Genomic DNA, 17776 nt, shown 5'->3' on the forward strand with positions numbered 1-17776 from the left:
CTTCTTCTAGTGATGGACTAGTGTAGTACAATGTGTTATTTACAGTATATTTCTAACGTGTGTTGGAACCAAGACTCAGCACTAACTGAGCTTAGTGGGTGGTGATAGTGAAGCTTTTGGGAGAACACCAGTGCAGAAACATCATGTGCCATGGCTCCCAGTTTGATGAGCTGTACTTTCTGCTCATGGGCTGCTCTTTTTCCCATTTCAGACAAGAACTTTGCCCAGTTTAAGTAAATCCTATCCCCTCCCAAAGTGGTGCAACTAAAGGCTTAGGTGCCCCACGGCAAAATTTGCCCCATCACTTTCCACCCCAATCCCCAATGGTATCTCTATGTCTCTGGGAAACACACAGCACTGAGGGTCTTCCACTGGCTTTCCAGCCACATAGCTGCAGGCCCCACCAGGGAAATTACCCCGGTGCTGTGGTAACAGCCTTTTCCCAAGTAGTTATGCCACTATTCCCCAGGTACCCAGCCCCAGTCTCTGTGCTCTCTGCTCCTGGGCTCCTGATGTAGGCCTTTCACCAGAAACACTGGGCCCCAACATTATAGGAGCATAAAGCAAATGATGTGGTGCTATCTTTCTCCTGTAAAGATCTAATTTTTCCATTTATTCCATCCCTGCATTTAGCGGCTGTGACACAGCGTGATGAACTGTATTGATGGCAGTTGCAATAAAAATGATTCAGAGGAATTAAGTTTGGGTGGGCATGTTATACTAGCATGCCATAGATTCCAGCCCTCTGAGCACATAGGTCCGGCAACAGAATCAGCAATTCCTACCCTAAAATCCTCTAGGAATTAAAGATTCTCACTCTCCCTAAACATCTGAGCTTACAGGAACCCTCCATCACTCTGTACTGTTTCTCTGTTCCCTTTAGACTATAAGGTCTTTTGGAGGAGGAGGCAAATCGGCACATATAAAATATACCTGCTGCATAGTTACAGTATAACCCTGATTTTACATTGCCCAGGGGACCACATCAAAATGTTGTGAATTCTCTGAAACTGTAAAATCTGGGGATGCAAAATTGGGATTCTACTGTAAATTCCTATCCCTTTAAAGGAATAGTGCAGAGGGGTCCCCTAGGGGGTCCCAGATTATTTGACATAACCTGAAGGTCTAAAAATCCGTATCTCGGGTCTTATCTGATGGAGGATGCTGTAGAAATATTCAGTTTCCCTCTCCCCTAGAATTGCAACCCTTTCAAGCTTCACCCTAGGCATCTGCCTGCCCTAAATTGTAGAATTCACATAGCCAATTACAATTTGTGACCTGCCTTACTAGTCATTAAATAAAAATATTTACTATCCTCGTTCTAATGAACAATAATGTGTAGTAATTCTGTCCCTGGGACTTCAGGAGCCCCAAGCATAGAATCTTCCCACGTACAGAGCTCAAGCTTGGCACCAGGCACAATTCAATCATGTAGTTATTAATCAGAAATAAGAAGAGAGGGAGTCTCAAAAAAAAAAAAACAACCCAAAAAACTGGGTAAACTATTACCTGACCCCGTGGGAATGTGGTACATAACAACACATAGAACCCGAATATGGTACATAACAACACATAGAACCCCTCTGTTGCAGAAATATTTTGGACTCACCATTTGTTAATGTGTTGACGTAGTACTGGCATCCCTGCGGAGACATGTAGCTCTGCCAGCCTTGTGGAAGGGGAACTTGAGTCTGATCTTCTATTCTCTGGGCATTCATCATGCCAGGTTTCTACAAAGAGAATATTAAAAAAAAAAGTCAATGTAACGGCTATCCCCATAGTCACTTCTTGCATCTGCACAAGTGAGTCTATATTGTGGTGTGCATGTGACTGTCTGCACTTACTTTATGCCACACAGCCTTGCTTTATGGCAGTGGTAATTCAAAGCAGGCTGTTTCCCTTAATCTGAAAAAATCATTTATATTTACAGCAGTGCTGCTAGTAAAGGCCTGTGGCTGTTTAAACTGGAAGGTTGAGAAAGTTAAGGAGGGTTGCCTGAAGCACTGTACAATGGACTAAAATGAAGTTGTTATTATATCAAACATCATATATTCACACTGAGGGTCACGCGCGTCAGTAGTATCAATCTTTAACACGTCACACCAGCACACTGACTGGGATTAATAAAAGCTGCAAATTGCTGTTAATTCACATCCCGAGGCCTGGGACTAGGGTTACCACCTTTTCTGGAAAAAAATACCAGCCTTCCTTTCGTTTATTCCTATTAATAACATTGGCATCAAGCATAATTTTTACCAGCCAGGCCGGTGAAATATCGGCCAGGTGACAACCCTACCTGGGATCTCTGTACTATTTATAGCAAGAGCAGATTTATCTGGATAAAGACTGGAGACATAATAAGTGGAATATAATTTCCTCTCTGTGTTGTTTGCCCTTTTAACATGGATTTGTCTGCACTCCTCAGCTGCCCAAAATGCCCAACCTGTAGCAAGAGCTAACGAACTTCCAGCCCTGCTCCACTGTGCAACCTGTTTATCTAATGGTCTGTTTTAGGGCCCTCTTGGAAGGCGTAGGGTTAAGTGATGCATCTGTGGGATTAAGTGCAGGAAGCTGTTACCCAGTTGTGCAACACAAAGAAAATGAATTTTTCTCTCCCTCTCTCTCGCCCATAGTCTAGTAGGAACAACCCTAACAATTAGCCCTTTCAGTGACAGCACAATGAGGGTTTGTCTGGCTGGGAGCACATTCCTGAAATATCACTAATTCATTCCCAGTGAAAAGAAAAAGATGACTGATCATGTCTCTGGTGTACAGCAGCCCCCTAACCCGTGCCCTGTGCCCCCTCCAGCATAACTGTAAATATGAACTCACACAGGCGTCATTCCCTGGCAATCAACCAGAGCCCAGAGGTCTCTATGTACCACTGTCTACCCCACTGATCTGCTCTCTCTGTAAAGACCAACTGATGATTTGCTGGGTCAGTCACAATCCTACCCTAAGGATGGTGTTGCAGAGGCTGACCTGAACAGTTCTCCAACCAATCAGCTCACAGGCCAAACATACAGACATATGATGGGTCATGTGTATGTATATGATATTCTTGTAGCTCTTTTTCTTTTCCTTTTGGCTTTCCAATGAAATGCATCTTTCTTGATAGATAATTCAATTCTGCCTTACATCCCAATATGGCTGGACATTATGGCAGAAATTGGACAAACCGCCCAATCAAATCTTGACACATTAATTATGAATCAGTGATGATATCCCGCCCCTAAATTGTATAATTTCAAACAACTGAAAATGGATAAGGGAGTAGAGAAACAAATGAAGAGGAGAAAAATAAAAAGGGGTTAAAAATAAAAAAGGGAGAAGGACCAGTGAAAAATAAGACCAGGAGAATATGGGGCATAGTTTCCAATTATACTATATGGGAGGGATATTAGAGAAAAGCACCAGGAGAGAGTAGAATAGGCTCAGGTGCAGCATCTAAAGGGTTAAGGCAAATATTGAGAAAATTGTGAAACGGAGGGCCTAACTGGTTTTTAGCAGAGGGGAGAAGCAATAGGAAATGACGGGAGAGGAATTTTAAATACAAATATGCTTAAGTGACAGGACAGCAACTTCCTCCTGAGCAAAATATTTGAGGTACTGGGCCAGCAAACCCTCTGCTGATACAGAGCAGGTGGGAAGACAGCTATATGGGCCCATTCCATAATAATTTCTCCCAGATGGGAGAGGGATACACAGTTACTACTAGTGCAATAGGTACAGTGGGTTCCCTGGGTATTTGTGGCAGAGAGCACAGTTGGCAGCACATATCATAGAGAATAGAAACATTCCTGGGCACCCCATCTCCCAATCATAAATAGGATATAAATGAGCAGGAGAAAGAAGTCTTTATTGCTGTCCTAGAAGTCTCCGAGTGGGAGATGCAACGTCAGGAATAAACAGTTAGAAACTGTGCAGAATATTTATGTTGTTTGTTGGTTCCGGGGAGCAAGTAAGATATCGCAGCTGTGCTTATCATTCCCTATGCAAATCCAATAGAAAACAGAATGTAATATCATGCCAAGTGAGAACAACACATGATTTATGCCTAATAAATGACCTGCACTATAGGGGGGCTTTATATCAAGGCATTATCTATGAACCTGCCATATCACTTATTCTATTTTATCTCCAGAACATTTAATCCCTGTATATGGCAACTCCCATCCTTATATCAATACAAATATGCAGAGATGGGATGACATGTCACACACATTATAAAACCATTATCGAGAGGTCACGCTGGCAGTTTGCAGAGAGGGGAAATGACTAATGTTGGCAGCTATAGATTTGCTAGGGTCGCCCTTGTTTCCTGGTGATTGTATCTCAGCAGAACTGTATTTTAACTGCTAAAATGGAACTTCTCTCTAGATATGATAAACACAGAATCGCCATGGCAACGTCACTGTAAAATGCAAACTTTTTTTTTTTTTCAGATGAAACCTTTTGATGGAATCATTAGCAACCTGACTGAAGGATAGAAAGACAAGCTTGTGCCTACATTCAGCTGACAGTCGCAATAACAGAGAAAAAAAAGCAGACACCGATGCCCAGGGAACTGCTTTTATTTGGGATGGGGGGGATGCTTTATAGTTTGAATCAAAGGGATTTAGATTCTTTGTTGGAAATTGATGAAGAAAGTCAGATTTATGACACAGAAAGTCCCAAGAACCAATGACTGTTTATTTTAAATCCTGAATGTAAGGGAAAGAGAAAATGAAAGGGTACAAGGCATGTGACATCTGGAAATCCTGTATCAGCAATAACAGAGCTGTGATATACCACAACAGTTACATATTCTGTCTCCCTATTCTGTGATCTCTTGCTATAACACACACTTTTATATTTATATATGTACTGTACCATTCTACAAGCTGGATGTACAGAAGAGTTGCCTGCCCATCCACAGTGACAGAATGCTCTGTTATTATAAATATAGCTAGAATCTCAGCCATAAAGCAGGGCAGAACTGCTGCTTACAATGGGTATCAGATAAGATCTGTATCACTGTGACAGAATGCTCTTTTATATAGATAGCTAGAATCTCAGCCATAAAGCAGGGCAGGACTGCTGCTTACAATGGGTATTAGAAAGGATCTGTGCAACTGTGACAGAATTCTCTGTTATAAAGATAGCTAGAATCTCAGCCATAAAGCAGGGCAGTTTTTTTGTTACATATACTTAATATAACACAGTGTGAAACTAATTCTGGTCAGTGCTTGTTTATTTAATAGTTTTTGGGTGAAATGCGTTACGTAATATACAGTAGCACTAGAAATACAATTCTTCATGATTTTCCAAAGCATTCCCTGGATGCTATGGTAAGTGGAATCCTAGCAACCAAACAGCCATAGAAGCTCTAAACTGCTGCAGTAGAGAAAAACATAAATAATGAAGAAAAAAAACAAAGCAAGTAAAAATATAAAGACAAGGATGGATTATCATAAAGTTCCATTCTGAGCTCCATACTAAATGAATTATTTCATTCTGTTATTCCCCTTTTGTAGATACTGCTTTCTGATTTGCCAGTGGATTCAATATCACAATAAAAATAATTCCATCATTGTATTCGAGTCAGTGATCAAGGCAAATAGCAGTTAGTTTGAGATATAAACTTTCTTACTGCCTGTGACCTTCAGGGGGTTCTGTATTCCAATTTAACAGCAGGTCACTATCATTTCCAATTTGCAATATAATAAGGCAGAGCCCGTCCCCGTTTTCCTAATAAATCCTTATACCTTTCAATGACTTGGTATTTTATACAATTTCACAAAGAGGTCTGACATTATAACCTGGCTAAAGTATTTTCTCCAACTACAATAAGCAGATCAGTGCCCTATGCAAATGATTGGCCAGTGTTGAGGGGGTTAAAGGAGACATATAGGGTAAATGGAAAAAAAAATACTTTTGTAGGCAATAATGAATAATAATATATGGTACTGGTTTTACTTATGGCTAAATATTATTTTTAATAGAGATGCTGATTCACTGCACATGCTCTGTGCTGCCGTCACTTGGAACTGACTCACAATATACAGTACACATAGAATAGAAATGTCACAATATAAAGGACAGAAACCAGTGCAATTAGCATTATAAGCATTATAATTTAATAATCGGCCTTGTACCATCATCTTATATCACAGACAAACCTAATTTTCTGCTTGATAATTAGTGACGACCCCTAAGCTTAGCTTCTCAACAGCTGCTCAGAGCCCACTGAGCATGTGAGTGTCACGGACACTTTCCAAGTTGGTGACCCCCTATGACAAGTTTGAAGTCCTGAATCTTTGCTGCTATTGAGAATCTGAAACAATATGTGCAATATGTTCAGTATATAAAATATGGAATTTTTAGCAATATTCATTTTTAGCGTTTAGTTCTCCCCTATATTGTAGCTCCTAGTGACAGGGACTGTCACTATTTCAATCGGAGGGCGGGCATGTCCTGTACGGCCATTCACAGCCCTACAGTCACACAAGTAAAGATAGGCTTTAGTTCCCTATCAGGTCAGCCCAGTTCTGAATGGTTCCTATCCTACAGTGCAGTGTGCTGAGTGTTGCTGGCTTTCTTGCACAGCCTGGGAAAGGAGGCAGCATGAAGTGGAAAATATGGATGGAACTAGTAGGGTTTTTGTAAAAATTTTCAATAAATCAACCCGGAGCACAGCTTTTTTTAAGCACATTCAGCCTATATTTAAAAGAGTATAATGAAATGGCAAATTCTTGTTTTTTACACAATAAAGGTAAGGGGTCACTGCAAATCTGGCCTATGGCTGATCTAGTGCCTGGCTAATTCCAGGTGTTGATTTCCCATGAAATAACCTTGTATGTCACAGAGGGAGAAACTGATTGAAAGCAGCTGGTAATTGTGATGGAATCATTCCGGCACTGGTTATGAGAGCTGAACTCTGCATGGGCTTAAATTGCAGGAGATTGGAAGTGAGATGCTGTGTGATTGCCTCTGGCAGAATCCACCGGCATCTGAAAAGGTTTCTATAATCAGCAGAACACAGGAAAATACAGATAAAGCAGGTGTGCTGGGAGGAGAGGTTTTATGTAACAGGAGTAAAAGTTTATAGGCTAAAGGAGGGTGAGGGGGTTTGGTTGTTGGTTGGTTCTGGGAGTTGTGCATCAGTGACAATATAATGGCTGTAAATTTTCTTTATCCTTCCCTACTGTCTCCATCTTGTCTTAATGTCTTTATCTTGCCCTATGGTTTTCATCTTTTTCTACTGCCTCCATCCTGCTCTACAGTTGAAATCTTGCTCTACTGTCGCCATCTTACCTAACTATACCTTCCTACTACCTTATCTACTTATACATTTCCTAAGAATATCTCTGCAGGAATCCAAGAATAGAATTGTCTATCCTACAGGGTGGCACAAGGCTGAAACTTGTTCCCTTCCAGCAGCTCTGAGTAAGTTGTCATTCTTGGGTACAACTCAAGAGCTGGAATTAATAAAGCACCTGGCACCCAACTCTCCCTCACTTCATTCCTCCCAGCCCTGTAAATATATGTTATTACTAAAAACACAAAGTACAGTTTTTATGACTTTATGAGCATCACAGGAAAAGGATATTCTGTAACCTGCCTCATTGCAAGGCTCCAGGAGAAGAAAAGGAAGAGTGGGACAATGGCAAATAGGGACAGAGAATGAAATGATTCTTGAAATATCATTATAGCTTCTGATAAGAATTGCCTGATAATAAAGTAATTTGTGTCTCTATTCTGCTCTTATTTGGGAACACACAGTGGCCAAGAAAAAGATAAAATAAGTCAGAGAAAAAGTCAGTGGATGGGAGGTGATTTGGGGACAATTTTAATGCTCAGATATAGATAATTTTGACAAAATACACCAGCCTAGAATCCTGTACGTGTCCAGTTTAACAGGCCCTTGTCCAACCCCGTTTGTTTTTATTAACGGTCCTATCTATGCTATAATAATATTTGCAACATTGTTTCACAAATCAGCACCAGGAGTAGAGAAAGGGACAAAGAAATGAGGAGGAAGATATCACGAAGAAAAACAGAGGGAGTAAGAAGGGGTGGGGGAATCAAATGAATGGCAGGATTCAAGGTGACAGAAAAAGAATGGCACAGACGCAGCTCAACAAACAGGAACAAAAAGCAGCCAAAGGGGAGAGGACAAGAGAGAGAGAGAGGAGTCAGGAAATGGAAACTTTATACACAAATCATGAAGCAATAAAATATATAAGAGAAAGAGCGCAAGAATGATAAATGACAATGAAAGGGGAAGTGTAAAACAGGACAAGGTGATTACAAAGGCATCTGACCATGAATCAGACTGTTTATGGCAAGTTATATGAAGAGGAGCGACTGGTCTGTTCTGAGTAAATATTTTCACGGAATGGGAGTTAAAATACATATTTCCCAAAGGTGCCCCAGTACTAATGAAGAGTTAACAGCAGCGCCCATGTACATGAGAGACAGACTGCTCTGAGCATTGGCCCATGTTTATGACAGGCTGTTTACTTTGGAGTTGGCAGAGGAACCATGAAATTAGACTCCAGGGCCTTCTGTGGAGCACAATAATAGTGGCTGACCGACTGTAGCCCTCTGGCCCCGAGTCTTTATATGAGAACTGGGAAGTGCCCGAAGCTGAACCAAAAGCAGGAAACTGATAATCCCTGTAAACAAGTCCCAGTGTTCACTGGATCAAACCCCATATAAATCAAACGCAAATAATTCCAACAGCAGAGACCTGGAGCATTTCTAATATGGGTTGCACTCGATCAGTGGTGTAACTAGATGTTACTGGGCCCAACAGCAAATTCATTTTAGGGCCCCGACCATATCCAGAGGTTGTCCTGTTCTATCAATAGATATTGAAATTGCTCATTATTTGGGTCTCATGGGGCCAACCATATACCTCCTGGCCCCCGGCAGCCACAGGGTCTGCTTCCTTTGTAGTTAGGCCTCTGATTTTAAAGCAAGTTGCCAGTGCTAAATTCAGGCAGATCATTCACTTGTCTTTCAGCTCAGCACATTTTATTGGTGCCCTAAGCAGAGCTACATAGCAACTAAGCTTGAAAAATGACAGGACTGTCACGTTGGGCCGTTCACTACTAGCTTATCCAGAGGAGGCAAAATAGCACATTTTGAAGCTGTCTGTAGTTGCCTCCAGAAGGGATATAAAATGGTTCCAAAAATCCAGCAATACTGGTAGAAGGGCCCTGGATGCTATAAGCAATCTTAGCACCAATTTAACTTCTCCTCAGTAACCCACTGTAGACCTGTGTTGCTCACAGACACAATATCTGACCCCTCTATCTCAAGATCTGACATCTGGCTTAGAGGGGCAGCCGAAATTTCAACTATACCCTAGCGCAGTGGTTATCAGACTTCAGACCACTCAAGACCCTTTTTAAAATCCAATGTTTGGATCATGGGCTTGCTTTGCTTAAAGGTGTTGTTCACCTTTGAGTTGACTTTTAGTATGATGTAGAGAGTGATATTCTAAGACAATTTGCAATTGGTTTTCATTTTTTATTATTTGTAGTTTTTGAGTTATTTAGCGTTATATTCAGTGGCTCTCCAGTTTGCAATTTTAGCAATAATGGTCCAAGGTATCCTAGCAACCATGCATTGATTTAAACAATAGACTAGAATATGAAAAGCAGTGGTCTGAATAGAAAGATGAGTAATAAAAAAGGACAATAACAATACATATGTAGCCTTACAGACCATTTGTTTTAAGATGGGGTCAGTGACCCCCATTTGAAAGCTGGAAAGAGTCAGAAGAAGAAGGCAAATACTTAAAAAGAAACTATAACAAATAAATAATGAAGACCTATTGAAAAGTTGATTTGAATTGTTCATTCTATAACATACTAAAAGTTAACTTAAAGGTGAATCACACCTTTAACCAGGTTATATAGAGGTGAATTGTCACCACCTCTTTAAAAATGAAAATCTATCAGTGACCCCTATTATAAAAAATATGATTATGACAATTTGTTCTGCTTCATTACGTTGGCTGATCCCATGGGTTTTATATTGCAGCTGTGGGTTCTGGGTTTTTCTGGACAGTAACTCCCAGCATTTGTCTGCACATAATCAAGAGTTAAAGCATGCAGGGAGTTGCAGTAAACGATACAGGGCTTTAAGTGTAGTATAGGCTATAGTATTTGTATAATATGTTTCTGTCCACCAAATTTTAAGAAGGAAACCGTTTGTGTTACCATTGGGGTTTGCTGCAGGACTTCTCTTTACAGAGATTAATGACAGCTCCAGTTGATGCCTATGTATTTAGCCAGTGGTGATGGTGGTGTGGGGTTGTTTTTGTGTAGTTGGGATGGTGGGGGGAGTGTAAGAAGTGACATGACTCATCCATAACACAGGATGTAACTTTTACAGCTTCTCTCCCCTGTACTAACCCCAGGGAGAGTTAACACCCTTTATGACAACCATGTTCCCCTTACTAACCCTATGGCAAGTTAACCCCTTTTATGACAGCTTATGTACCATGTACTAATGCTAGAAGAGTTAACCCCTAACACCTGTATTTCTGCCAGCTCATGCCCCCCCTAACTAACTGTAAGGAGAGTTATTTCAAATTGTATGTCCCAGGTACCAACCCCAGAAGAGGTAACTCCTTATACTTCAGCTCATATCCCCAGTACAAACCCCAGGGAGCTTGGTTTTACAAATTATCCTTAGGACATAACTTTTCCTTATTGATACCAAGCATACCTGACCTAGTTATTCTGGTCCCAGATGTGGCTGAAGCTGATTCAGCACTGCCTGATCGGTGCAGAGGTAAAAATATGCTGTTCTTTTAAAAAAGAAAGCTGTTTTGTCAGAAAGGAATTTTAGTAACCACAAATATACTTTATCTTGCACAACAAGAACAGAAATCATAAATGTAAGCAATTTCAATAAAAAGGGGAAGATATCCTTTACGCTTGTTGTTCAGATCCTTAAAGGAGACATATAGGATAAATGATAAAAACACAATTTTGTAGGCAATTATAAGTAATATATGGTGTTGCTTTTACATGGTGCTAAAAATTAAAATTATCTTAAAAATAGCCACTTTATTGGAGCTCCCTATAGATGTTCTCTGGTCCCTGTTTCAAATGAGAGGTCCCTGTCAGAACCACAGTAGGAGGGGGGCAGCCAATCACACAATGACACTCTGCAGTCAGACAAGTGAAGACAGGCTTCAGTTCCCTATCAGGTCCTGCTAGCTGCTGATTGGTTCCTGTCCTACAGTGAACCAGCTCCCCTGCACAGCCTGGGAATTCAGGGAGCAGAAAGTGGAAGAGAAGGGAGGGATTATTATGGTTTTTGCAGATATATTCAATAAATCAGCCTGAAACACTACATTTTTAAGCACAATACTGAGTATAACGCACTGGTACGTTCTTATTTTTTACACAAAATATCTTCTTTAAATAACGTAAAGCTCAAAATCTCTAAATCTATGAAAGGAAGCCCTACATACCTATTGTAGCGTCACTGTCTGCAGGAAAGAAACAATGGTGGCTGCAAGCACAGTAATGTCTCTAGGTTAGATAGCAGCTTGCTACCTGGAGTAGGCTGGATTCTGATTGGAGTGTCAACCAGCATCCATAATTGCACAGAAGAGGGAGAGTTGCCCAAATGATTTGTCCCATTTAATTGGCTTCAGATGAGGTTGTTAAGTGCTTGTTCTGTGTGTGTGTGTGTCTGTAAGAGACATGGATTTGTGTGTGACTTGAATCATAGTGATGAAAAGAGGGTGAAACTTACTGAAAGGGGTGTGGTTCGAAATATGGGCTTGGCTTTATATATGGGGCAGGGCTTGGTTGGCGAAATGGATCCTTCCACCATCATGCACAATTAGCCCAGGACTGTGTGAGCCTTGAATTTCCACAAGACTTTGATGTGCCATTAGAAGGAAGTGGTTAGGCCAATGGCTCTGCAACTCATGCCTGATTGGTTTCTGTTCCCAGTCTGCTGGTTGGTATCTAATGTTCTGTTCATACAGTAATTCATTCTCTCATGCTTTACTAAGAGAATATGGCAGCTCCCACTCATATTTATGAATATAAATTTAAAAAAGGCTCTGGTTCTGGTCACACAATAAGCTATACCCTCACATTGTATCTAACTCCAACTCATGCATATACTGTAAATACCACTATACAGCAGTGTCCGAGGTAAGAAAGTTATAACACACATATGGGGGAATATAAGTTGTAAAGGTTTGCAATACACAAATAAGATTCGCAATGCAATTAAAGCCTAATGAAGTATATTACATTGCATTAGGCGAATTTTTATTCGCAAAGTTTTGCTCTACTCACTGCACTCAGTGGGAATTGGAAATTATTCTAATGCAGTTACATTTGCCCAGATTATAAATGTCAGTTACTTTATGCTTAGCTCATTCCCCCACATATTTATTGCTGGCAGTAAAAGGGCTGAATTAAAGGTACATCCAGCAATGATTAAAGATTTAATACTGGAGGCTTCTAAATCACAAAAATAAATGTTTTATAAGACTTTGCCCTCATTTACAGACGGGGAGAAAATTACATATAAAGGAAAGTGGGGGTGGGAGAAAAGAGAAGAGAGGAAAGTGAATGTGAGGATATAAAGGGATAGAAAAAGAGAAGCTGTAGGAGAGAGGAGGCAGAAGAGGAGAAGAGAAGAGAGGGAAATGCAGTAAGAGTAAACATAGAGAGAAAAAGTGGAATGCAGTGGGTCGAGAGAATAGGAGAAGAACTAAAGGAAAGTTAAGAACAAGGGGGCAAACAAAAAGAGAGAGAGAGAAAATGGGAGGGAAGCACTAGGGCAAAGTGAAGCAGAAGGTAGGATACATAGAGCCAATGGGAGGGAAGTGGGAGAGAATACTGAAGGAGATAAGGAGAAAGAAAATGTGCAATTTCCCATACATTTAATGAGGAATGTGGTCACCAGTGGAGATCTCTACATCCAAACACAGTTTAGGGCAATTCAGAGAGACATGTGTCTCCTCAGAATCCAATGAGGGGGCAATTAGGAGAAAACAGATAACAGAACATATTATACTGGGCACTAGCGAGCAGCAACATTTTTTGCTGTTAAAATGATGCCTATAGACTCTAATCGGTGAAATCATTTGTCGCACATCAAGAAAAAATTGTGGCTCATTCACAATTTTGCAAATTTTCAGCGAAGCGAAATGGGTCAGATTCACCCATCACTATTGGGCACCATTAACTATACAAGTTGCAATGTAACAACCTTGTTGAACCTTAGCTCCCATTAATGGCACGCTCGCCCCCATCAGCACCAGCTCTGCTTACCAGTTTCACTATAAAATCTTCCACTCTCGTTGAACTTGGAGCTGTTGCGTTGCCAAACCCTGAGGAATCACCACCACGGTCGCCAGTTCCCAATAACAAGGGAAAGGATTGGAGAGAGGGAGATGGATATCAGAGAAGTTACTCTGCACCATACGGAGCATGTGCCACATCTGATCCTTTCTCTCTTTGTCGTGAGAACTTTCTATTCAGGGGCTGATTAGTCATTAGGAGGGAAAAGAAACTGGGGCCTTATTCATACTTTTTCCCAGTTAGGGAGGCTCAGAAGGGCACCCAGTCCAATCAGCTTTTAAGGTCAAGTTTTCTAGGAACAAAGAGACATCTTGTATTACCCAGACTTGGCACCAAGCTCATCCTTGCAATACAAGGGGCATTAAAAACCTAGGTCCTTATTTGGCACGCGACATTCCGCACCATGTTTCCGCACTTCCCCTAATGAGATGTGCCCAATGGCTACAGACACAATTACATCCAATGTCAATAACAATGAGGACTGTCCAGGGGTGCTTCGCCAATGAGGCGAGTTGAGGCTGTCGCCTCAGGCGGCAGCGCCCCACTAGGTTCCAGGGGCAGCAAAAATGCTGCTCCTGGTACTTTAAGAGTGAATTTCCGGGGGTGGGGGGCAGCAGCAACTGCTGCTGCCTCAGGCGGCGGAGGGGCCAGGATTGCCCCTGGGACTGTCATTGTGATTAAAGATCCCCCAGATTTAGGTGGATGTTTAATAACTTGGTTCTACAAATAAGGGGTCATTTATGAATGTACGTAGCAGTAAGTGTGAATGCTCTATAATGGATGCAATAGAAAGCATCCAACTAGGTAGCTCTAGGGTTCCAACAGTGTGTTGTGTCATTAGAAGCACCCAATGTGTGCCCAGTGAATCAAATGAAAACAATCTTCGGAACCAATTTGTCCAAACTGCAGCAAAAATTAAGCCACTCTTGTCCTCCTTATTGCTCCTGCACCTCCAAATTTTGTATATTACTCCCTATTAGGTTCAATTTAAGTGGGGGGAGGAGGCATTAAACATATGGCCCCAAAAGCCTATGCCTTATTATCCTAAGTGCTCTCTGGTTGTTCCAATGTAAGAGATTTGCCTTTTTACAGAACTACAACTCTCACAGTTATCTGCAGTACATTTGGAATACCAACCATTTCCTGCCTCTGACCCACAGTCTTACATTCTACCGCTGTCTGCTTTAAATTGGGTCCATGTAAATAGGACCATTTAATATCAGTGCCAGGGAGAATATAGTAATAATAAGCTTCCCATCAGCCCAAGTCATTCTATATCTTTGAATTTCAGCAACAGGGAATTGGCAGATGTTTAACCAAAGAACAATATTTATTTTGTTTCCTATTTATTCAGATATACTGTAGCTGGTACTTTAGCAGGGAGGTCAGCACAAAGTTCGGATCCACCGGAAGTATTAAATAAAAAATACAAAGATTGGCATGAGCTCAGCCCAAAGGAATTTGGCACAAAGCTGCCATTGTTTTCTCTTTGTTTTATAGTGTGAAGAATATTTCAGTAGCAGATGGTTAGAAAGAAACTTTCAGGAGCTTGAATAAAGGGTAAATCACCTTCTACATGGCTACTTATTTACTTGTTTTAATAGTCGTGGGGTTCAGAGCCAAGTCTCTACTAATTCCATCTTACCCTATTGTTACACCAAAAAATAAAAGCTTTTTAAAACAATTAAAATATAATGTATTTTTGCCCTGCATTGGTGAAAGTTGTGTGTTTGCTATAGAAAGGCTACTATAGTTTATATGATTAGGCTGCTTTAAGGTGGTGGCACGCCAACAAATTGGGGAGATTAGTCACCCATCGACAAATCGACTCTTCTTCGGGCGACTAATCTTCCTGCAATCTCATCCCTCATGGGCGGGGTGGCACTCGGATTGCTTTGTTTTTCCGAAGTCGCCCATAGTTGCCTCACAAGGAAACTTCGGGTGACTTCGGAAAGCCAAAGCGATACGAATGCCATCCTGCCGGGAATCTACATTCTAGCCATCGGGAAGGCATTTAAGGGAGTAGCTACGTGTACCACCACCCTTGTATCCAGGGGGGTAGCGATTAAAGCTGAAAAGGCACAGGTTACTTATCAGATAGCAGATTAGCTCTGTTATGGAATACAATGTATTGTGCAGAGTGCATTTGTTATCTGCTATGTACCTGAGTCTTGAATGGCTGCCCTCATAACTACACAGCAGCTTATTTATAAAAACTGTAGTAGTGTTTCTGTAACAAACACACAATTTTTACAAATGCAGGGAAACAGTACATTATATTTTAATTACTTTAATACACTTTAATTTTTTGGTGTTACTGTTCCATTAAGTTGGACATATATACGTGTAGATCCAAGCTATGAGGCAATTTTCAGGCAGATATTGTTCGGGGACCAATATGCAGCCACATAGTCAGACTGGCCCACCGGGATATCAGGAAAACTCCCAGTGGGCCCAGGTGTCAGTGGGCCCTCATGCTGCTAAACATTTGGCATATTTCATGGCCATTCCCTATTTCTATGAGAAAAAGAGGCAACATAGATGGAATAATAGGTTACAGTATGTATAACTTAAAGATACTAGAAGAATAGAGGTTGAGTGAGGAGAGGAAAAATAATAGTACTGAGAGTGGGCCCCTGGTCTAAATTTTCTTGGTGGGCCCCTGGTCTAAGGTTTTTGGATGGGCCCCTGGTGTCCCAGTCCGACACTGTGCAGCCAATACACTGCTGTCTCAGTCTGAAGGCAGCTTTTATAGGCCCTTGTATGGTCACCTTGTTACTTCCTTACTGTCACCAGTTTTTTAATGGGAAAAGTTATATACAATTTTAGTGCCCCATAATTCCCCGCTCCCTACAGTCTCCATCTTGCCCTACTGTCTAAATCATGCCCTACTGTCTCCATCTTGCCTTACTGTCTAAATCATGCTCTACATTCTCCATCTTGTCCTTCTGTCTAAATTTCGCCCTACTGTCTATAGCTTGAGCTACAGTCACCATTTTGACCTAATGGCTCCATCTAGACCAACTCTTTTAGAAATAGAGAATCCCAGGCTAGACCCACAGATCTTAACATCTAATCTCTAATAAGAGAAAGATATCACTCACTAAGATGATCTCAGAGAGATAGGGCATCCTAGGCTGAACAGTAGCAGAATCTCCAGGTTCTCAAGTATTAAGGGGCTGCAAATTCCCAGATACAGCTACTTACTCTGTAAATCTCCCTAATCCCATGTTGTACATTCCCAATAAGAAGCCAAGCAACTTGTTTGTTTCCCTCTCTCTATTCATATGAAACACTGAGGTTCTCACTGCTATTCATGTACATTGGTTAATACCATCCTGTTTCCTTCCTCCAGCTGATACACAACAATCAGCACCAGTCACACAGTTATTGAGAGTTAATGAGAAGGGCTAGAGTTAACGAGAAGGGCTACACTTGCACAAAGGGAAACAGCTTTGTGAATTGTTACAAATTAAAGTATTCTTGAAATCTGTACTTTTCAGTGTGAAAGTTTCAAAACCTTACCTCAAAAAGTGTGAATTATTTTACCGTTATTGCACAAATTGGGTATTTGTTTCATGGTTGGAAAAAACTTTATAATTTTTCATATACTAAGAATGGACTGTAGTGAACATACAAACGTTGGCCTTTCCTATACCATAAAACCCTGTGATAGCACAGGCACCTATCCAGTGCTCCCAATCTCTATGGGGCAAATTCACTAAGCCGCGAAGCGCCGAACGCTAGCGTTAGTTCGCTAGCGTTTGGCATTTTCGCTACTGCGCAAATTTACTAACGAACGCTGGCGTAGTTTCGCTAGTGTTACTTCGCAACCTTACGCCAGGCGAAGTTTCGCTAGCGACGAAACTACGCAAATTCCCTAACTTGCACAGTGTACTGAACGCTACCTTTTACGCTAGACTTCCTTCGCCACCTCAGACCTGGCGAAGCGCAATAGAGTAGATAGGGATTGTTTAAAAAAAAGTCAATTTTTTTTTTAAGTCCCAAAAAACGCTGGCGTGTTTTCTACATGATGGCTGATAGGCTGAAAAAGATTGAAAATTTTTTGGGGCTCCCCTTCCTCCCCCCTACATTTCCTGACTCATGGCAACTTACCTAGACAGTGGGCACATGCGTAGGGCAAAATAAAAATTTTATTTGCTGATTTGAAGGTTTTCTAGGCATTTGTAGTGCAGATACGTGTTCCTCCATTGAAATTTGAATTTCGAGCCTTCGCTAGCGTAACTTCGCTTTATATAGCGAATCAACGCTAGCGCAACTCCGCAACCTTACGCTACCCCTGTGCGCAACTTCGGATTTTAGTGAATTTGCGGAGCCCTGGCGAAACTACGCCTGGCGAAGTGCGGCGAAGTGCGGCGAAGTGCGGCAAAGTTGCGCCTGGCGCAACTTCGCATCTTAGTGAATTTGCCCCTATGTCT

The 17776-nt window shown here is 41.3% G+C and overlaps 1 protein-coding gene across 2 annotated transcripts in view; it reads right to left on the reverse strand.

Annotated features, from left to right (window-relative positions):
* Positions 1 to 17776, reverse strand: part of gas7.S (growth arrest specific 7 S homeolog) — a 103667-nt gene that overhangs the window by 49756 nt on the left and 36135 nt on the right. The window contains exons 1-2 of one of the 2 annotated variants that reach the window (XM_018238593.2): positions 13308 to 13436; positions 1610 to 1730 (exon numbers count right to left, since the gene is read on the reverse strand). In XM_018238593.2, the coding sequence (XP_018094082.1) occupies positions 1610 to 1721 (112 nt within the window). In that variant the 5' untranslated portion in view covers positions 1722 to 1730; positions 13308 to 13436. Of the gene's footprint in view, positions 1 to 1609; positions 1731 to 13307; positions 13437 to 17776 lie in introns of those variants that run through there. The other variant, XM_018238592.2, reaches the window with a different exon arrangement.

The sequence above is a fragment of the Xenopus laevis genome, chromosome 9_10S, assembly GCF_017654675.1.
Source record: "Xenopus laevis strain J_2021 chromosome 9_10S, Xenopus_laevis_v10.1, whole genome shotgun sequence".
In the NCBI taxonomy this organism is placed as follows: domain Eukaryota; kingdom Metazoa; phylum Chordata; class Amphibia; order Anura; family Pipidae; genus Xenopus; species Xenopus laevis.